Source organism: Pinus tabuliformis, chromosome 1_1 (assembly GCF_031772625.1).
Source record: "Pinus tabuliformis cultivar Carrire ecotype Pingquan chromosome 1_1, CPIR1, whole genome shotgun sequence".
Classification (NCBI taxonomy): domain Eukaryota; kingdom Viridiplantae; phylum Streptophyta; class Pinopsida; order Pinales; family Pinaceae; genus Pinus; species Pinus tabuliformis.
Genome location: NC_142297.1, coordinates 716183737 through 716200764, shown reverse-complemented (window position 1 = coordinate 716200764; position 17028 = coordinate 716183737). Strand labels below are relative to the sequence as shown.

Sequence of the window (17028 nt, the reverse complement as noted above, 5' to 3'; positions counted from 1 at the left end):
TTGGAAATTAGATTTTCTCCACTTTTTTCTTCTCTGAGTTTGGTTTTATGGAGGTCTCTATTATTCTGTTGCATGACGATGTTTTGATCTGCCTTTGCCTCGACCTCTATCTCACTTATTGCCGCCTCTATATCATATGTCTCTGCCTCTAACAAAAGAGAGCTTTGCTTTGAAAGCTTGTTCCATGGAATCTTCTGCCAAATTGAGTTTTGTTTCGTGTGCCAAAAGTGATCTAGTCAATTGTTCTACTAAGAAAGTTGTAAAATCTTTGGATTCCAGAATGGTTGTTACAATCAAGTCATATTTTTTGGACGGGCTTCGAAGTACTTTTTCAACAATCTTTTGATGTGTAATGGTTTCACCAATTATTTTGATCTGATTGACTATTTCTGTGACTCTAGTCATGAACTAATCCACATTTTATGTGTCATTCACCTTAGGGTTCAAATTGAGCTCTCAATGTTTGCAATTTAACGGTCTTCATTGTATCATTGCCTTGATACACAACTTTCAAGATTTCCCAAGCTTCTTTTGTTGTGGATGCATCAATTATCTTGTCAAAGATAGAGTCATCGACTTTGTTCTATATCCAACATTTGGCTCTGTGCTCTTTCTTTTTGAGTTCAATAGTTGCATTCCTTTGATTATTGGCCATGGTTGCTCATGCTTCTTGGGTCAGCTCTACATAGGCATTTTAAAGTGTATCCCAACACTATTGTGCTTGCAAAAATGTCTTCATTCTTAAAAACCAAAACTCGTAATTCTTGCCAAGAAAAATCAAGGTCTGTGACAACGAACTAAAGGAAACCATCCTTTTAAATTGTGGATGTGCAGTCCTTTTTTTAAATCCCCCCCCCCCTTTTTTTTTAATTGAATCAAACAACACTTCCTTAAAAATATTCGCCTTTGTCCCATAAAATAGGCTCTGCTTTTTCCTTTAAACGAAAAACGTTGTTTTATAGAGTAGTTTTCGTTGTTCAATACCCAAAATCGATTTCTGGAGAAACAAATAGTGGTTTTCTGAGAAATGTTGTTCTCGCTCATTTGTAAGGTTGGTCTTTCTGACTGGACGTTGAGCTGAATCCAAAACAAAAGCGTAAAGTTGGTTTTTGTGGATAATTTTTATGATTTGCCATAAGTAGCCTAAAATTTCCTTAACAAGGTTGCCCATTTAAGGGTTTTGTTTCTTAAAATTTTATTATTTCTGAGTGTGGCCTATTGTTATGTTTGTTTAATGTTTTAATTATCATTTTTAATCTTTGTTTAATGTTTTAATTATCTTTTTTAATCTTTGTGTTGGTTTAATTTAAAAGTAGATTTAGGGTAGAGTTTCATATATAGTTTTATGGTATTTAACTTTTAAAAATTGTTTTTATACAAAAGTATAAATTTAAATATATAGGATTATCTTATATATTTGAATAAATGTGTAGTTAAATAATTTAGTGAAAATTTTATTATGTATTTCAATAATATTTTTAATTATTATTATAATAGATTAATGATAAAGTTTTTACAGTTTAATTGTAACTTTTTTTAGGTTTTGTTTTCAAATATTAGTTGTAGCGTTTATGGTTTTCAATCCTTTCCACTTTTTCTATGGAAAATGCCAATGGAAGGATACACTCCTTCCTATAGCAAGATAATTGTAGGCAGTAATAGCTCTAAACAATTCTCTACTTTTGGCTCTATTACCAATAGAGATCAATTCAATCTACACCATCCTATTACCCAACTAGGGAAACTACAACCTAGTAGTTGCTTGCCAAATGCTACAATAGAGCCCAAATTTGAGGTCTGCTCAAATCACATGGGAGAATATATACAATATATACAAGATCATCACATGGGAGAATATATATAGTATATGCGAGATCATGTACTCATACGGAAATTTCTAGAGATATGGCCTTCGAAAAAATTGGAGTGTCACTGGGTCCAAATCAAGTGTAAATGGAAAGGCCAAATTAAGCTTGAGTTCAGTGCCAAAGGTTTCTTCACTGTTGTATTTGTCACCTTAGAGGATCAAACATGGGTATTTGAGAATGACCCAGGTAAGCAACACAACCTTTGTTTCTCACTATGAATATTCGAGAATGACCATGTGAGCAACGAAAGCCTATCAGCAAGCCTATGAACAGTAGTATTGGAGAATGTCGATGATATATGCTTTGCTTTATGTTTTTCATATTTTTCTTATTTTTTTCTCTCTCCTCGTTACCTACAAAGTTTTTTATGTTTTTCTCATTTTTTATTTTTTTTTCTCTCCTCGTTTCTTGAATGTGAAACCTCCAAACTCCTTTTTTCATCCAACGTTTCTCGTTTTGTTTCCATTTCTTGCTTTTGGTAACATACTTTCTAAGTGAAGAAATGATCTTTTCAGAAAGAAAGATCATAAATTTTTTATCAAAATTCTCAAACCAAGACAATGGACAATAACATTAAACAACCTGTGCATGAAAATACATTAATCTTGTATTCAATGCTAGTAATATAATCTATGTCACAACCTCGGATAAATCCTACTACACTACTTATTAAAGCAACTTCAGTGAAGATGCTTTAGTGAATTGCCTAGTCTCTATTTTTTTTAAAGAGGTCACTAACGTTGTCTTTTTTGGTGAACTTGGAGCTATATCCAAGATACAATTCCGAACATTAAAATTCTATGAAATGAAATCCACCAAGGTGGATTTGGACATAGAAATCATAGCACAAGAATTTGTCTACCTGTTAAATTCATCGTAAAATCAAAATGTTAACCGTAACAAAATTAAGTAAATTCAACTCTGTTAAATTAATGTAAACAGGAGGAAATCAAATATATGATAGGCTTACTATGCTTCTCACGAAATGTATATATATTTTCTCGTCACGACGTGAGAATGAAAATACAATTGAATGCAAATTCTTAAACCCCAACTTTGATGGTATATACATCATGCAAGGACCACAGTTGTGAAATAACCGAGCAGATCTTTTGAATTTGAGATAGAAAACCTCATCAAACATGTACCGTCATAGCCCCCTGACCCCCATTAGGCAATTACTAGACAGAAAATATAACGGAACAAAATGGAGGGATATATTGTCTCAAGCATCCAAAGAAAAACCAAAAACACTATATTCATAGGGGCTTGGGAGGAAGCTAACGACATTCGCTAAACACAACAGCAGCCAAAAAAAGTAATGCCATAAATTGGACTTGGGTTCAATCTTCACTCCATCCACAAGGAGCCCGGTTTTGAAATCAAACCTTTCCACTTCTTTCATCTCAAATCTGATATGAGAAGAATCATAATCAATATCTTCTTCTGCTCTCACTCTGAATTCCCCTGCAATTACTTCCATCCATCTACCTGCAATTACTTCCTTCCATCCACCATTGTTTCGACGTTGTCTAGTCCGCATTTTTAGCTCCGATTCCATCTGACGTTTTAACCCAAAACCTAATTGGCTGCCCATCCAGTCTAGAGGAGTGAGCATTTAATTTGAGCACAAACACCACTCGGTACTCGGTATCGGCAGACAAAAGTCTGCAGTCCATTGTTCCCCATACCTTCAACCACCGAACACTCAATAACTTTGCAAGCTCGGCGAATCTGAATCCACAATCCATAACAACATATAATATGTTTAAGGGTTTCGTCCAGTGAACGCAAAAGAGTTCTAAATGTTTTTACAGAATTTAACAAGTTCAAACATAAAAATAAAAAGATCGATAACCTGTTGAAATTATAATTTCAACCGCAGTAAACAGTTGAACAGCAGCAGCTACTTTACTTAAAAAAAAAGGCCACCGTCATTACCGTCTTTTCACCCTTTAACTGTTTTTGTGTTCCCGAAGGAGGAAGATTAGATCCAACGTTGTCTCATTATTTCTAAACAACTGCATTACAGAGCAGAATGACCGAAAGTGAAAAGAACCAGCCTCGAGCCGTCGCAGCATTTATCAGCCATGGGTTTCAACACCACCGACTCAAGAAATACAACAAAAGATCAGATTTGTTCATGAGCAGCAGATTGTAGTAGAGACTTCATCGCGAGTTAAAGCGGTTGATGCATAAGTTATGACCGCTTCCCCGCTTCCTGCACTGTAAAAAGAAAAAAATGTAATGCACTATAAAACGCAGACACAACAGTGTAGAAAATACAGAGAGTTTTCTTTGTAATGCACAGCAGTGCAGAAGTTTTTTTTGTAATATGCAGCAATACGTATGAAAGAATGAAAAATTTACACACAGCAGTGAAATTTTTCAAGAAAGAAACAGAGTGTTACAACAGAGTTAATTTTGAGCAGAAACAGAGTGTTTTGTAGATGCACAGGAGTGCAGACACACCAGTGCAAAGTGCAGACACACCAGTGCAAAAACAGTGTGTTGATTTTCAGAGGAGACAAAGTATTTTTCTTTCTGTAATGTACAACAGTGCAAACACAATGATGTAATTTTTTTTATAGCGTGAAGTTTTTTTTGAAGTTTTTGAACTGTCTTTGAAGCAGCCTTGTAGTAATCCCTCTGTTAGAGGAAGTATTGTTAATGAATACAAAGTCTCTTTTGTTGTGCGTTGTTGAAACTCTGTTTTCAGAAAATATTTTTTTTGTTACGGTGCGTCAAAACAGAGTGTTGCTAAAACACCAGTTTCAACGTTGTTGAAACACTGCATTCAGCGATTAACGAAACTGCGTTGCTGAAACACCATATTCCGCAAACGATTTTTATTTCCGTTGTGTTAAAACAGAGTATTGTTCTGTTTTGGTCAGTTTTGTTTGGAATTATCAGAAATTCGCAACATGGTATCAGAGTTTGTCCAGGCTCTTTGAAGGCGTCAAAGAAGCTGAAGGAAGGTATTTTCTTGCTGCAACAGCTTCTCCAGCAGAGTGAAGACTCAGTCAAAAAAATCCAAGGTATTTCTCAAGTTAATTTTCTGTGTTACTGTTGAAGACAATCAGTTATTTTAATACACAGTCAAGTATTTTTGAAGAGTGCAAGAATGACCAGCACCAGCACTAGCGTGGGTATCTTTAATACTCATCTCCCACAGTTTAATGGGAAAAACTATGACTATTGGGCAATAACCATGAGAGCCCTGTTTGCTTCTCAAGATTTATGAGAACTTGTTGAATATGGATTTGAAGAGCCAGCAAATGAAGATGAGTTTAATGGATTAACTTAGGCAGAGAAAGCGCTGTTGAAGAGCAATAAGAAGAAGGATTCAAAATCCCTTGTATTTTTATATCAAGCAGTGCATGAGAGTGTGTTTCCAAGGATAGCAGCAGCCAAGACATCCAAAGAAGCATGGAAAACTCTCAAGATAACCTATCAAGGCATGGAGAGAGTGAAGACAGCAAAACTACGGTTGCTGAGGAAATATTTTGAGAACCTGTGCATGAAGGAGTCAGACAATATTGACTCATTCTTCACACAAGCAATTGGTCTGGTCACACAGATAAGGTCTCATGGAGAAACTCTTGAAGAAATGAGGATTGTGGAGAAACTATTGAGGTGCCTACCCTCAAAGTTTGATGTGATTGTCACCCCCATAGAAGAGACAAAGGATCTCTCAAATTTTTCAGTTGATGAAGTTCATGCATCACTGATAACACATGAGCAGAGGTTGAGTAGAAATGAAAACTCATCTCTAGAGCAAGCCTTCAAGACCCAGATGTCATTTGGAAGAGGAAGAGGTCAAGGCAGAAGAAACAAGAGAGGAGGCAGAAGCCAATACAAAGGTGGAAGAAACAGTTCAGCGAACGTTCAAGGAAGAGGCAGCAATCCAAATCAGAACCAAGGCAATGGCAGTAGCCAACAAAGTGGACAACATCTTGCTCAAGGACAAAGGTATGAAAAATCCAATGTCCAATGTTATTACTGTAAAAAATATGGGCACTATGCAAATGAATGTAGGAAAAAGCAGCATGATATGAGTAATAGATCTAGTGCAAATATCACTAGAGAAAATATCAGCCAATATAATGTGTTGTTAGTTTGCAATATGGCTGAAACAAACAGTGAAGATATATGGTTTCTAGATTCTGGTTGCAGCAACCATATGACAGGAAACATAGCCCTGTTTTCTGCTTTAGATCAGAATGTGCGATCACAAGTCATACTTGGGACTGATAGTAAAATTTATGTTATGGGAAAAGGAGAAGTTAAAATATTTACAAAGAAAGGTGAAAAGAAAACCATAGCAGATGTCTATTATGTTCCCGGAATGAAGTGTAACCTCTTGAGTATTGGACAGCTTGTTCAAAAGGGTTACAATGTTTTCTTTGAGAATGATGTATTCACCATCATGGATAAAAAACCTAGCAAAAGATGTATTGCTGAAGTGAAGATGACGAGGAATAGGATGTTCCCTCTCAGAATAAGGGCAGATTTGAAAAATAAAGAAGTAATTGCAGCAGTGACACAAGAGGCTCTTCAAAGCGTACCAAAGGATGAAAATTGGTTGTGGCATTTGAGATTGGGACATCTCAACTTTGGAGGTCTTAATTTGTTGAGTAGAAAAGGAATGGTAAGAGGATTACCATTGATAGAAAAGCCAGACAACCTTTGTGAAGGTTGCATATTGGGGAAACAACACAGAGAAAGTTTTCCAACTGGGAAAAGCATAAGGGCAAAGGCACCCTTAGAGATTGCCCACTCAGATTTATGTGGACCGATGCAAACCCCATCATTAGCAGACAACCAATATTTCTAACATTTATTGATGACTTCACCAGAAAGACTTGAGCTTATTTCCTGAAGAACAAAAGTGAAGTGTTTGAAAAATTTCAAAATTTCAAAGCACTTGTAGAAAATCAAAGTGGGCTGCGTATCAAGGTTTTGAGAACTGACAGAGGAGGTGAGTATATCTCCAAAGAATTTTTACGTTTTTGCAGAGAAAATAGAATTCATAAGCAATTTACAGCAAGGTACACCCTGCAACAAAATGTAGTTGCTGAAAGGAAGAATAGGACCATCATGGATATGGCAAGGAGCATGTTGAAGGCAAAGCATTTGCCAAATGATTATTGGGCTGAAGTTGTACATTGTGCAGTATATATTTTGAATAAGTGTCCTACAAAAGCAATGATGAACAAAGTGTCGGAAGAAGCATGGAGTGGGAGAAAGCAAGGAGTCACCCACATGAAAGTTTTTGGTTGTGTGGCTTATGCACACATTCCAGATCAACTAAGGAAGAAATTGGACAGCAAAGGGGAGAAATGTATTTTCATTGGATACAGTGAGGAATCCAAAGCTTACAGGTTGTATATCCCATCTACCAAGAAGTTTTTTGTGAGTAGAGATGTTCAGTTCATTGAGGAGGAAGCTTGGGATGGAAGCATAGAGAAAACAGTGAATGTTAAAAACTGTTTGTCTCATGATGAAGATGATGAGGAGTTGGCTGAAACACATCCCCAAACAGCAACGCCAACACAAGGACAACAAGAGACACCCTTGAGGAGAAATGAGAGTGCTTCTCTAAGCACACCATAAGGTGGAAATTCAAGTGCGTCCTCAAGCACTTGCACACCAAATGAAAGAGATAAGAAATTCAGAAATTTAAGTGACATTTATGATAAATGAATGAATTCTTTGTTTGCTTTGTATTGTCATGTTGATGACCCTGTTCATTTCGAAGATGCAATTAAAGATGAGAAATGGATAGAAGCTATGGATGAGGAGATGAATGCCATAGAAAGAAACAAGACATTAGATTTAGTTGAGCTACCAAAAGGCAAAAAAGTCATTGGAGTTAAATGGGTCTACAAGACCAAGAGTAATGTTGAAGGCAAGATAAAAAGGCACAAGGCAAGCCTTGTTGTCAAGGGATACAAGCAGCAGTATGGGAGAGATTATGAGGAGACTTTCGCACCGGTTGCAAGAATGGAAACCGTGAGAGCAGTGTTGTTCATAGCAGCACAAAACAAATGGAAAGTTTACCAAATGGACGTGAATTCAGCATTCTTGAATGGAGTGTTAATGGAAGAGGTTTATGTTGAGCAACCTCTAGGCTATGAGAAGAAAGGCCAAGAGCACAAAGTTTGCAGATTGAAGAAAGCTCTTTATGGGCTAAAGCAAGCGCCAAGAGCGTGGTACAGTAGGATAGATTCCTATCTATTGGAGAACAGATTTGACAAGTGTGAGGGAGAACCCACCGTTTACATCAAAGAAAAGGACGGTAAAATTTTAATTGTTGTGTTATATGTTGATGATGTGATTTTTACAGGTAATGATGACTAACTCATTGAAAATTTCAAATCAGTCATGAAAGAAGAATTTGAGATGACTGACATGGGTTTGCTGAGATACTTCTTAGGAATAGAAGTAGATCAAAATAAAAATGGATTTTTTATTTCGCAGGCAAAATGATCCGGATTTAAACAGGTACGCAACAAATTACAGAGATAACCATATACACAAAGATGCAGCGGAAATAATACTTAATTTCATTAATGGAAAATACTGAAATATGCTTACAACCAGAAATGGAAATAAACCAGCTAGGACAATGGTAGCTTATCTCTGAGAAGAGATGTGGTGGCTACATGCCTCTGAACTGTGTTACAATGAGGCTTGAAGGCCTATTTATTGTTGAGAAACAATGGAAAACCCTTAACATTCCAAAACCTAACCCTAGGAGATGAAACGCCAAACTGTGGGCCTCGTTTGGGGTAAATTGGTACATCAACTTCCCGGGGCCGTAACTTTGGCATACGATCTCCGTTTGACGCATACAATAGCTCGTTAGAAAGATATATCCGAGCACTACCATTGTTGGAACAGGCAACAGTGGTCCATTCCATGAACCCATGTTGCCCCCGGATTCCCCAAAAAACGTCGTTTAGGGCCTCAAAACGGTTCTGGAAGTTCAGGACCCGAAAAACTGCTAAAAATAGTAAGTTGTGCTACAATTAAGGAAACTGAAAGAGAAAAACAATGGTGGGGGTCCAGGTGGACTTGGCAGGTGGCCACCAATATCCACCTGGATCATTCCTCCCTCCTTAGGAAGAAATGGTCCCCATTGCGTTGAGCTCCTCCATGAGATGAGGAAACTTTTGCTGAACTTGTTCCCTGGTGAGCCACTTGCCCTGCTGAAGGAGTTGGCCTGCTTTGACAACTCGATACAGTTGGATATTCTGTTGGCGAGTGTTCTTGATCTGTGTGTCCATAATCCGATCAGTTGCAGCTTGTTCTATGCAATCTAGATTTAATTCTGTGGGTTTGAGCTGTTCTACAATGTCGGATGTGTCTAGCAATGGTGGAAAGTATGGCCGAAGGCGGTCCACATTGAACACTGGGTGCAGGCCAAGGAATGGAGGAATGCTGAGTTCAAATGCATTGTCTCCCATAGCCTTAGTAATGGTGTAGGGACCATATCGGAGTGGTCTCAATTTCCGATAGGCTCCAGTAAGGCGTTCCTTTTGCAAATGCAACCAGACTTTGTTGCCCACCTGAAACTTGTGTGGCACCCGATGTTGATCATGTCGCTGCTTGTACTTGGCATTTGATTTCTCAAGAATGTCATGGACCTGCTGGCGAATATGTTGGATGTGCTCAATGAAGCTGGTGGCCTTATCTGTTTCGGACTGGACATGAGTTGAATTTATGTGAGTCGCTGCAAGTGGCATGGCCACATCAATGGGGCATAGTGGCTAGAATCCCAAACCCACGTGAAAAGGGCTATGGCCAGTGGAGCTGTGAAGAGCTCGGTTGTAGCTGTGTTGAACATAGGGGAGGCTCTCGTCCCATGTGCATGGATGCTTTGAGTTATACATGCGCAGAATGTGCACAATCATCCTATTGACAACCTCTGTCTGGCCATCAGTTTGAGGATGGAAGGCTGTGGACTTCGTGAGTTTGGTGTCCAACATTGACCAGAGACTGGACCAAAATGTGCTGAGAAACCGACTGTCACGATCTGAGATGATATACTGTGGGATCCAAAAATGCACCCACACTCGTTCAAAGAAGAGTTTAGCAGTGGCTTCTGTTGTGATATTCTTCTTGCAGGCCACCATAATGGCCATCTGCGAGAACCTGTCGACGACCACAAAAACACAGTCATTTCCATGCTTAGTGGAAGGAAGGCCTGACATGTAATCCATGGAGATGGATTCCCAAGGTCGACTAGGGGTAGGCAACGGGGTATAGAGGCCGTGCTTCTTAATGGTCGGTTTGGCAATGGCATAGGCAGTACATGATCTAATGTACTTCCCAACATCCTGTCGAAGATTCGGCCAATAGAAATAATTTTGCAGTACTGCCACTGTTTTCTCGACTCCGAAATGTAGTGTGCTTCCCAAATCATCTTGGCACGCTCGCTTGAAGGAACACAAAGGTGACTGAGGTGGCATAATAGGGCATCCTAGAGGTGAAAATCTGGAACATGCTGACCCTCTAAGAGTGTCTGGTATGTGTGGCCGAATTCTGGGTCGCTTTTGTAGAGAAGTGGCCAATCAGAAGTCTCGTGCCCACAAGAGTTGAGCACGGTGGTTAACGCCATGATTGGTGGTCGACTGAGGCAATCTGCAACATTATTGGTGCTGCCCTTCTTATACTTGATATTCAAGTGGAACTGTTGCAAGTATGTAGACCACTTCTGATGGCGATCATTCTGCAATTTCCCTTGGGTCTGTATGAACTGCAGGGGTCGGTGGTCTGTGGATGACCGTTTCCTTCCCCAAAATGTAATGCTTCCATTGTTGACAGGCCTGTACAATGGAATACATCTCTTTATCATAAGTGGGGTACTTCCGGACTGTGTCTGAAAGTGTTTCACTGTGATATGCCACTGGATGTCCATGTTGAGTAAGGACTGCCCCAATAGCATAGTCAGAGGCATCTGTCTCGACCTCAAATGGTTGTTGTAAATCTGGTAACGTGAGCACTGGTGCCGTGCAGAGGCGATCTTTCAACTCCATGAATGCCTTCTGTTGAGATTCAGACCAAAAGAATTTTTCTTTCGCCCCTCCCTTGGTGACTTGACTCAAGGGCCAAGAAATATGAGAAAACCCCAACACAAACCTGCGGTAGAAGTTGGCAAGACCTAGAAAGTTGTGGAGCTCTGTTAGAGTGGTTGGAGAGGGCCAATCCCGAATGACTTGGATCTTGGCTGGATCGACATGCACCCCCTGTTCATCAATGATGTATCCTAGATACTGAACCTGGGTCATGCCAAAAGTGCATTTCTCCAAATTGGCACATAGCTTGTGTTGCCGCAGTGTTTGGAGAACCTGTCGGATGTGGTGGAGGTGCTCTTCCCAACTCTGGCTGAAGATCAGAATGTCATCCAAGTATACTACTATAAAGGAGTTGGTGAATGGCCGCAAGATGTCATCCATTAGCCTCATGAAGGTTGCAGGAGCATTCGTCAATCCGAAAGGCATAACCAACCATTCGAAAAGGCCATCCTTGGATTTGAAGGCAGTCTTCCACACATCAGAGGGTTCGATTGGTACCTGGTGATATCCTGACTTCAGATCGATCTTGCTGAAATATTTCGCCCCCTTTAGTTGGTCTAGGAGGTCATCAATCCGCGGGATCGGGTACCTATTACGGATAGTGATTTTGTTTAGTGCCCGATAGTCAATACAGAGTCTCCACGTCCCATCCTTCTTCTGTACCAACACGATCGGGCTCCCACAAGGCGATGAACTCGGACGGATGTGACCTTTCTGCAGGAGCTCCTGAATCTGCCTCTTGATTTCATTGTTCTCCAGAACGGAGCGCCGATAAATTGGTCCATTGGGTAGCGGCGCACCTGGGGTCAGATCGATGGAGTGCTTGACTTGACAGTGCAGAGGAACCCCTGCAGGGGAGGTGAAGATGTCCTCGTACTCCTCCACAACCTTGTCCATCTGTAGTTGTCGTGCAGAGGGACCCCGTTTGAAGGCCGCGGCCACTGTCTTCTTCTTTCCTTGAGGGCGTATCATCAGGAAAACAAATTTCCTGGTTTTGGAAATGATCTTACTGCATTGTTTTGCAGAAATCAAAGAGATGGCGGTAGGTGGTGCTACCTCTGGTATCCTGTACAACTTATTTCCCAATGTAATAATAACAACACGGGGCCTTGATTCATACACTGCATGTTGTTTCCACAAGTATGGTTGTCCTAGTAATACATCACAAACTTCAAGGGGAGCAATGTCACACAATACCTCATCCGTGAAGGGCTTGATGTTGTATGGAAAGCGACACTGCTGGCTCACGCGAAGATCCGGTCCTTGGTGAAGCCACCCAATGGTGTATGGTTGTGGATGTGTTGTGGTCGGTAAGCCCAACCGCTTCACGACCTCTGCCGAAATGAGGTTCTTTTGACTCCCGCTATCAACAATCAACTGTATCGGGAAGCCCTTTACCCACATCTGGGAGTGGAAGAGACGCTCCTCCTCCTCTGGATCTTCGGGTTCATTTTTCTGGATCTTGGCGATAGCAACAGTGGCGTTGGGATCCGCATCAATGATCTGCTTCCCTTTTTCATTCCCCTTTCGGGTTCTAACTCAGAGTCGGAACATGCATCTGATTCTGAAACTTTTAGCTCAGCCACCAGTGACTGCTTGGCCCGACACTCACTTGTGTTGTGAGTAGAGCTCTTATGGAACTCACACCATTTTCCAGTGTCCTTTCTCGGCTTCGCGGCGTTGTTCTTTACTTGCAGCTTCGGCTGGTTGTCTTGGGCTGTCCCGCCTTGGCTTTGTCCTTTGTTCTGTGGTTTAGGGGCACCTTTCCCCTGCTTTGGATTCCAAGATCCAAAGTCTCGCTTCTTTTGTTTAAACTTCTGCTCGACCTTGACGGCATATCGGTATGCTGCGCCGAGTGAGGAGATGTTCAGGAATTGTATTTCTTCCTGGATGTACTTGTGCAGGCAGCCACGGTATTTGAGTATAAAATGTTGCTCCGAATCCTTGATACCCAACTTTGTGCGAAGGGTATGGAAAATATTGGTGAACTCTGGCACATCTTGGTCCCTTCCCTGCCGCAACGTGGTCCACTTTATGTATTCATCCTCATAGCTTCCAACAGGGTAGTACTGCTTCTTGATGGCATCCCGGAATGAATTCTAGGTGGGTCCGGCTAAAAATAGTGAGCCAGTACTTTCATCCTTCTGCTCGCAGTAGGTTTCCCACCAGTCCTTGACGTGGGGGGTTGCTTTGAGAAGAGCAAAAACAATCTTTTCCCGACTCGAAAATTCATGAACAGAAAAATAACCCTCTAGCAGATTTAACCATTTATCTACGGCATCTGCGTCTATCTGACCCTCGAATATGGAGATTTCAAAATTAACTTGTACCTTAAAGGGTGTGGCGTTTCCAGAGTAGCTGCTGGAAGCCGATGCGTCGCTTCTGGGTAGCCGCTGAAGGATCTGGGCAAAGTTGTCCATCATCGCGTTCCGTTGTCGCTCAAGGGCTTCTTTGAGCAAGATTTTGATGGGATCTCCTGCCCCCTCGTCTTTCTTCTCATCTGCCATGGGAGGCCGTCGGGATTTGCGAGGCTGGTCTTGCAAAGGTTCAACCAGTTCAAGCCCTAACTCCTTATATCCCGACCTTGTTGGGGACATGCAAAGAAAAACAGAGAAAAAGCAGACCGCTCTGATACCACTGATCCGGATTTAAACAGGAACGCAACAAATTACAGAGATAACCATATACACAAAGATGCAGCGGAAATAATACTTCATTTCATTAATGGAAAATACTGAAATATGCTTACAACCAGAAATGGAAATAAACCAGGTAGGGCGATGGTAGCTTATCTCTGAGAAGAGATGTGGTGGCTACATGCCTCTGGACTGTGTTACAATGAGGCTCGAAGGCCTATTTATTGTTGAGAAACAATGGAAAACCCTTAACATTCCAAAACCTAACCCTAGGAGATGAAACACCAAATTGTGGGCCCCGTTTGGGGTAAATTGGTACATCAACTTCCCAGGGTCGTAACTTTGGCATGCGATCTCCGTTTTACGCATACAATAGCTCGTTAGAAAGATCTATCCGAGCACTACCATTGTTGGAATGGACAACATCAGTCCATGTTGCCCCCGGATTCCCCAAAAAACGTCGTTTAGGGCCTCAAAACGGCTCCGGAAGTTCAGGACCCGAAAAACTGCTAAAAATAGTAAGTTGTGCTACAATTAAGGAAACTGAAAGAGAAAAACAATGGTGGGGGTCCAGGTGGACTTGGTAGGTGGCCACCAATATCCACCTGGATCACAAAATATGTAAATGAAGTGTTGGGCAGATTTAACATGCAGGACAGCAAGGCAGCAATCATTCCCACAGTGATGGGATTAAAATTCAGTAAAAAGGACAGCAACAAGGATTTTGACCCTAGCGTGTACATGAGCATAGTTGGCAGCCTTATGTATTTAACTGCAACTAGGTCGGACATAATGCATGCTGTTAGTTTAATTTCCAAATTTATGGAGAGGCCAAAAGAAGCACATTGACAAGCAGCGAAGAGAATTCTGAGGTATGTTAAAGGTACAAAAAGGTATGGTACTTTTTATACTGTTTCAGAATGTTCAGATTTAGTTGGATACACAGATAGTGATTGGGTTGGAAGTGTAGATGACCGGAAAAGCACATCCAGTTACGTTTTTCACATAGGTTCAGGAGCCATTTCATGGGCTTCCAAGAAACAACCAATTGTGGCGTTGTCTACAACAGAAGCAGAGTACGTGGCAACTACAGCAGCAGCATGTCAAGCGGTTTGGATGAGAAGAATGTTAAGAAGTCTATGCTAAGAGCAAGCAACAACAACGGTTATTTTTTGTAACAATAGCTCAGCTATTGCGTTTTCCAAGAATTATGTGTTTCACAAGAGAACGAAACACATAGACACAAAGATTCACTACATCAGAGAATTGGTGAACAATGGAGAAATCGTTTTACAACATTGCAGGACTCAGGAACAGGTTGCGGATATTTTGATCAAGCCATTGGACCAGAAAAATTTTGAGTTTTTAAGGAAACGTCTGGGTATGACTGATAACCCAGCAGTTGAAATTAAAGGGGAGTATTGAAATTATAATTTCAACTGCAGTGAACAGTTGAACAGCAGCAGCTACTTTACTTATAAAAAAAAAGGCCACCGCCATTACCGTCTTTTCACCCTTTAACTGTTTTTGTGTTCCCGAAGGAGGAAGATCAGATCCAGCGCTGTCCCATTACTTCTAAACAACCGCATTAAAGACCAGAATGGCCGAAAGTGAAAAGAACCAGCCTCGATTCATCGCAACATTTATCAGCCATGGGTTTCAACACCACCGACTCAAAAAATACAACAAAAGCTCAGATTTGTTCACCATGAGCAACAGATTGTAGTAGAGAATTCATCAGCGAGTTAAAGCGGTTGATGGATAAGTTATGACCGCTTCCCGCACTGTAAAAAACAGAAAATGTAATGCACTATAAAATGCAGACACAGCAGTGTAGAAAATATAGAGTTTTCTTTGCAATGCACAACAGTGCAGAAGTTTTTTTTGTAATACGCAGCAGCACGTATGAAAGAATGAAAAATTTACACACAGCAGTGTAAAATTTTTCAAGAAAGAAACAGTGTTACAGCAACGTTAATTTTGAGCAAAAACAGAGTGTTTTGTAGATGCACAGGAGTGCAGACACACCAGTGTAAAGTGCAGACACAGCAGTGCAAAAACAGTGTGTTGATTTTCAGAGTAGACAGAGTATTTTGCTTTCTGTAATGTACAGCATTGCAGACACAGTAATGTAATTTTTTTTTACAGCGTGAAGGTTTTTTTGAAGTTTTTGAACTGTCTTTGAAGCAGCATTGTAGTAATCCCTCTATTAGAAAAAGTATTGTTAATGAATACAAAGTCTCTTTTGTTGTGCGTTGTTGAAACTCTGTTTTCAGAAAATATTTTTTTTGTTATGGCGCGTCAAAACAGAGTGTCGCTGAAACACCAGTTGGTGTTTCAGCGTCTGGTGTTTCAGCGTTGCTGAAACACTGCATTCAGCAATTGACAAAACTGAGTTGCTGAAACACCATATTCCGCAAACAATTTTTATTTCGCTGAGAGTATCGTTATGTTTTGGTCAGTTTAAGCAAAATCAACCAACCTGGAGTCATCTAGACAAACCCAACGCCAATAGCGGCTGTCGTCACCCCAAGTGATCGATAATGCCCTTGCAGACAGCCTGTAGCCTATTTTCGCCGTGGATCGCTCCAGCCAAAATAGCTGTTGTTGTTCCAGCGGAATATCAATATTAATGGATGAAACGACAATAGAGACAATGATAAGGGATTGAGGTATACCTTTCTTCCCCCGTCAATGAGAATTGAATCGCAAAGGCAGAAATGGAGTTCTCTCTTCGGAAGCAAATTGGAGGGGGATGACAGCCCTACGTAGGATCTCGTAGCATTGTGGAGGCAGGAATGTATTCCAGACAGCGTCGGAATAGGCCGTGGCTCTGAAAACTATAGATACAGCTGCCAATCTGGAAACATCGCGTGGAGTAGTGAAAGAGAGAATGGCAGACATACAGCACTCGGGAAGAATGACAAGGGATTGGTGTAGAATTATAGGCCGTCTCTTAACTTCAGATACAGCTGGCAATCTGGAAACATCGATTGGATTAGTGAAGGAGAGATCACGTATACTGCTTTCCAATAGATCCACGCCACGCTCAGGTTCCCCATCATTTTGTAGTGGTACCGCACTTGAATTCCCCATCTGTCTTCTTTCTGTCCCAAAATTAAAAAGCAATGGGAAAAATACTGCGTCATGGACAATCAAACATTACAGAAAATATAACATACAAATTGTCACATACACTAACAACCCAATGAGACGCTGGCGATTTTCGAAACAGCCTAGCACTGACGAGCCCTTTGAAACGAAACGCTTATTGTAAAATAGAGAGAAGCCAGCCTATGCAATGGCATCTAAATCCGTTGAAGCACAACACAATCACACTCTGGGAGCTTCCAAAAACATCTAAGAAATGGCATATCTTTCAAAACACAGGCCTTCTCTTACAAATACAGAAATACCAGCCAGCATAATGTAAACTTATCA

At 40.7% G+C, this 17028-nt stretch overlaps 1 protein-coding gene across 1 annotated transcript; it reads right to left on the bottom strand.

Moving 5' to 3' along the window:
- Positions 1 to 3400: 3400 nt before the first annotated feature.
- LOC149215887 (F-box protein PP2-B11-like) lies at positions 3401 to 16683 on the bottom strand. The gene is made up of 3 exons (XM_089389755.1): positions 16330 to 16683; positions 16070 to 16188; positions 3401 to 3602 (listed from the first exon to the last, which is right to left on the bottom strand). The coding sequence occupies exons 1-3, from the start codon at positions 16681 to 16683 to the stop codon at positions 3401 to 3403; spliced, it is 675 nt and encodes a 224-aa protein (XP_089245881.1).
- Between the last annotated feature and the right edge of the window lie 345 nt (positions 16684 to 17028).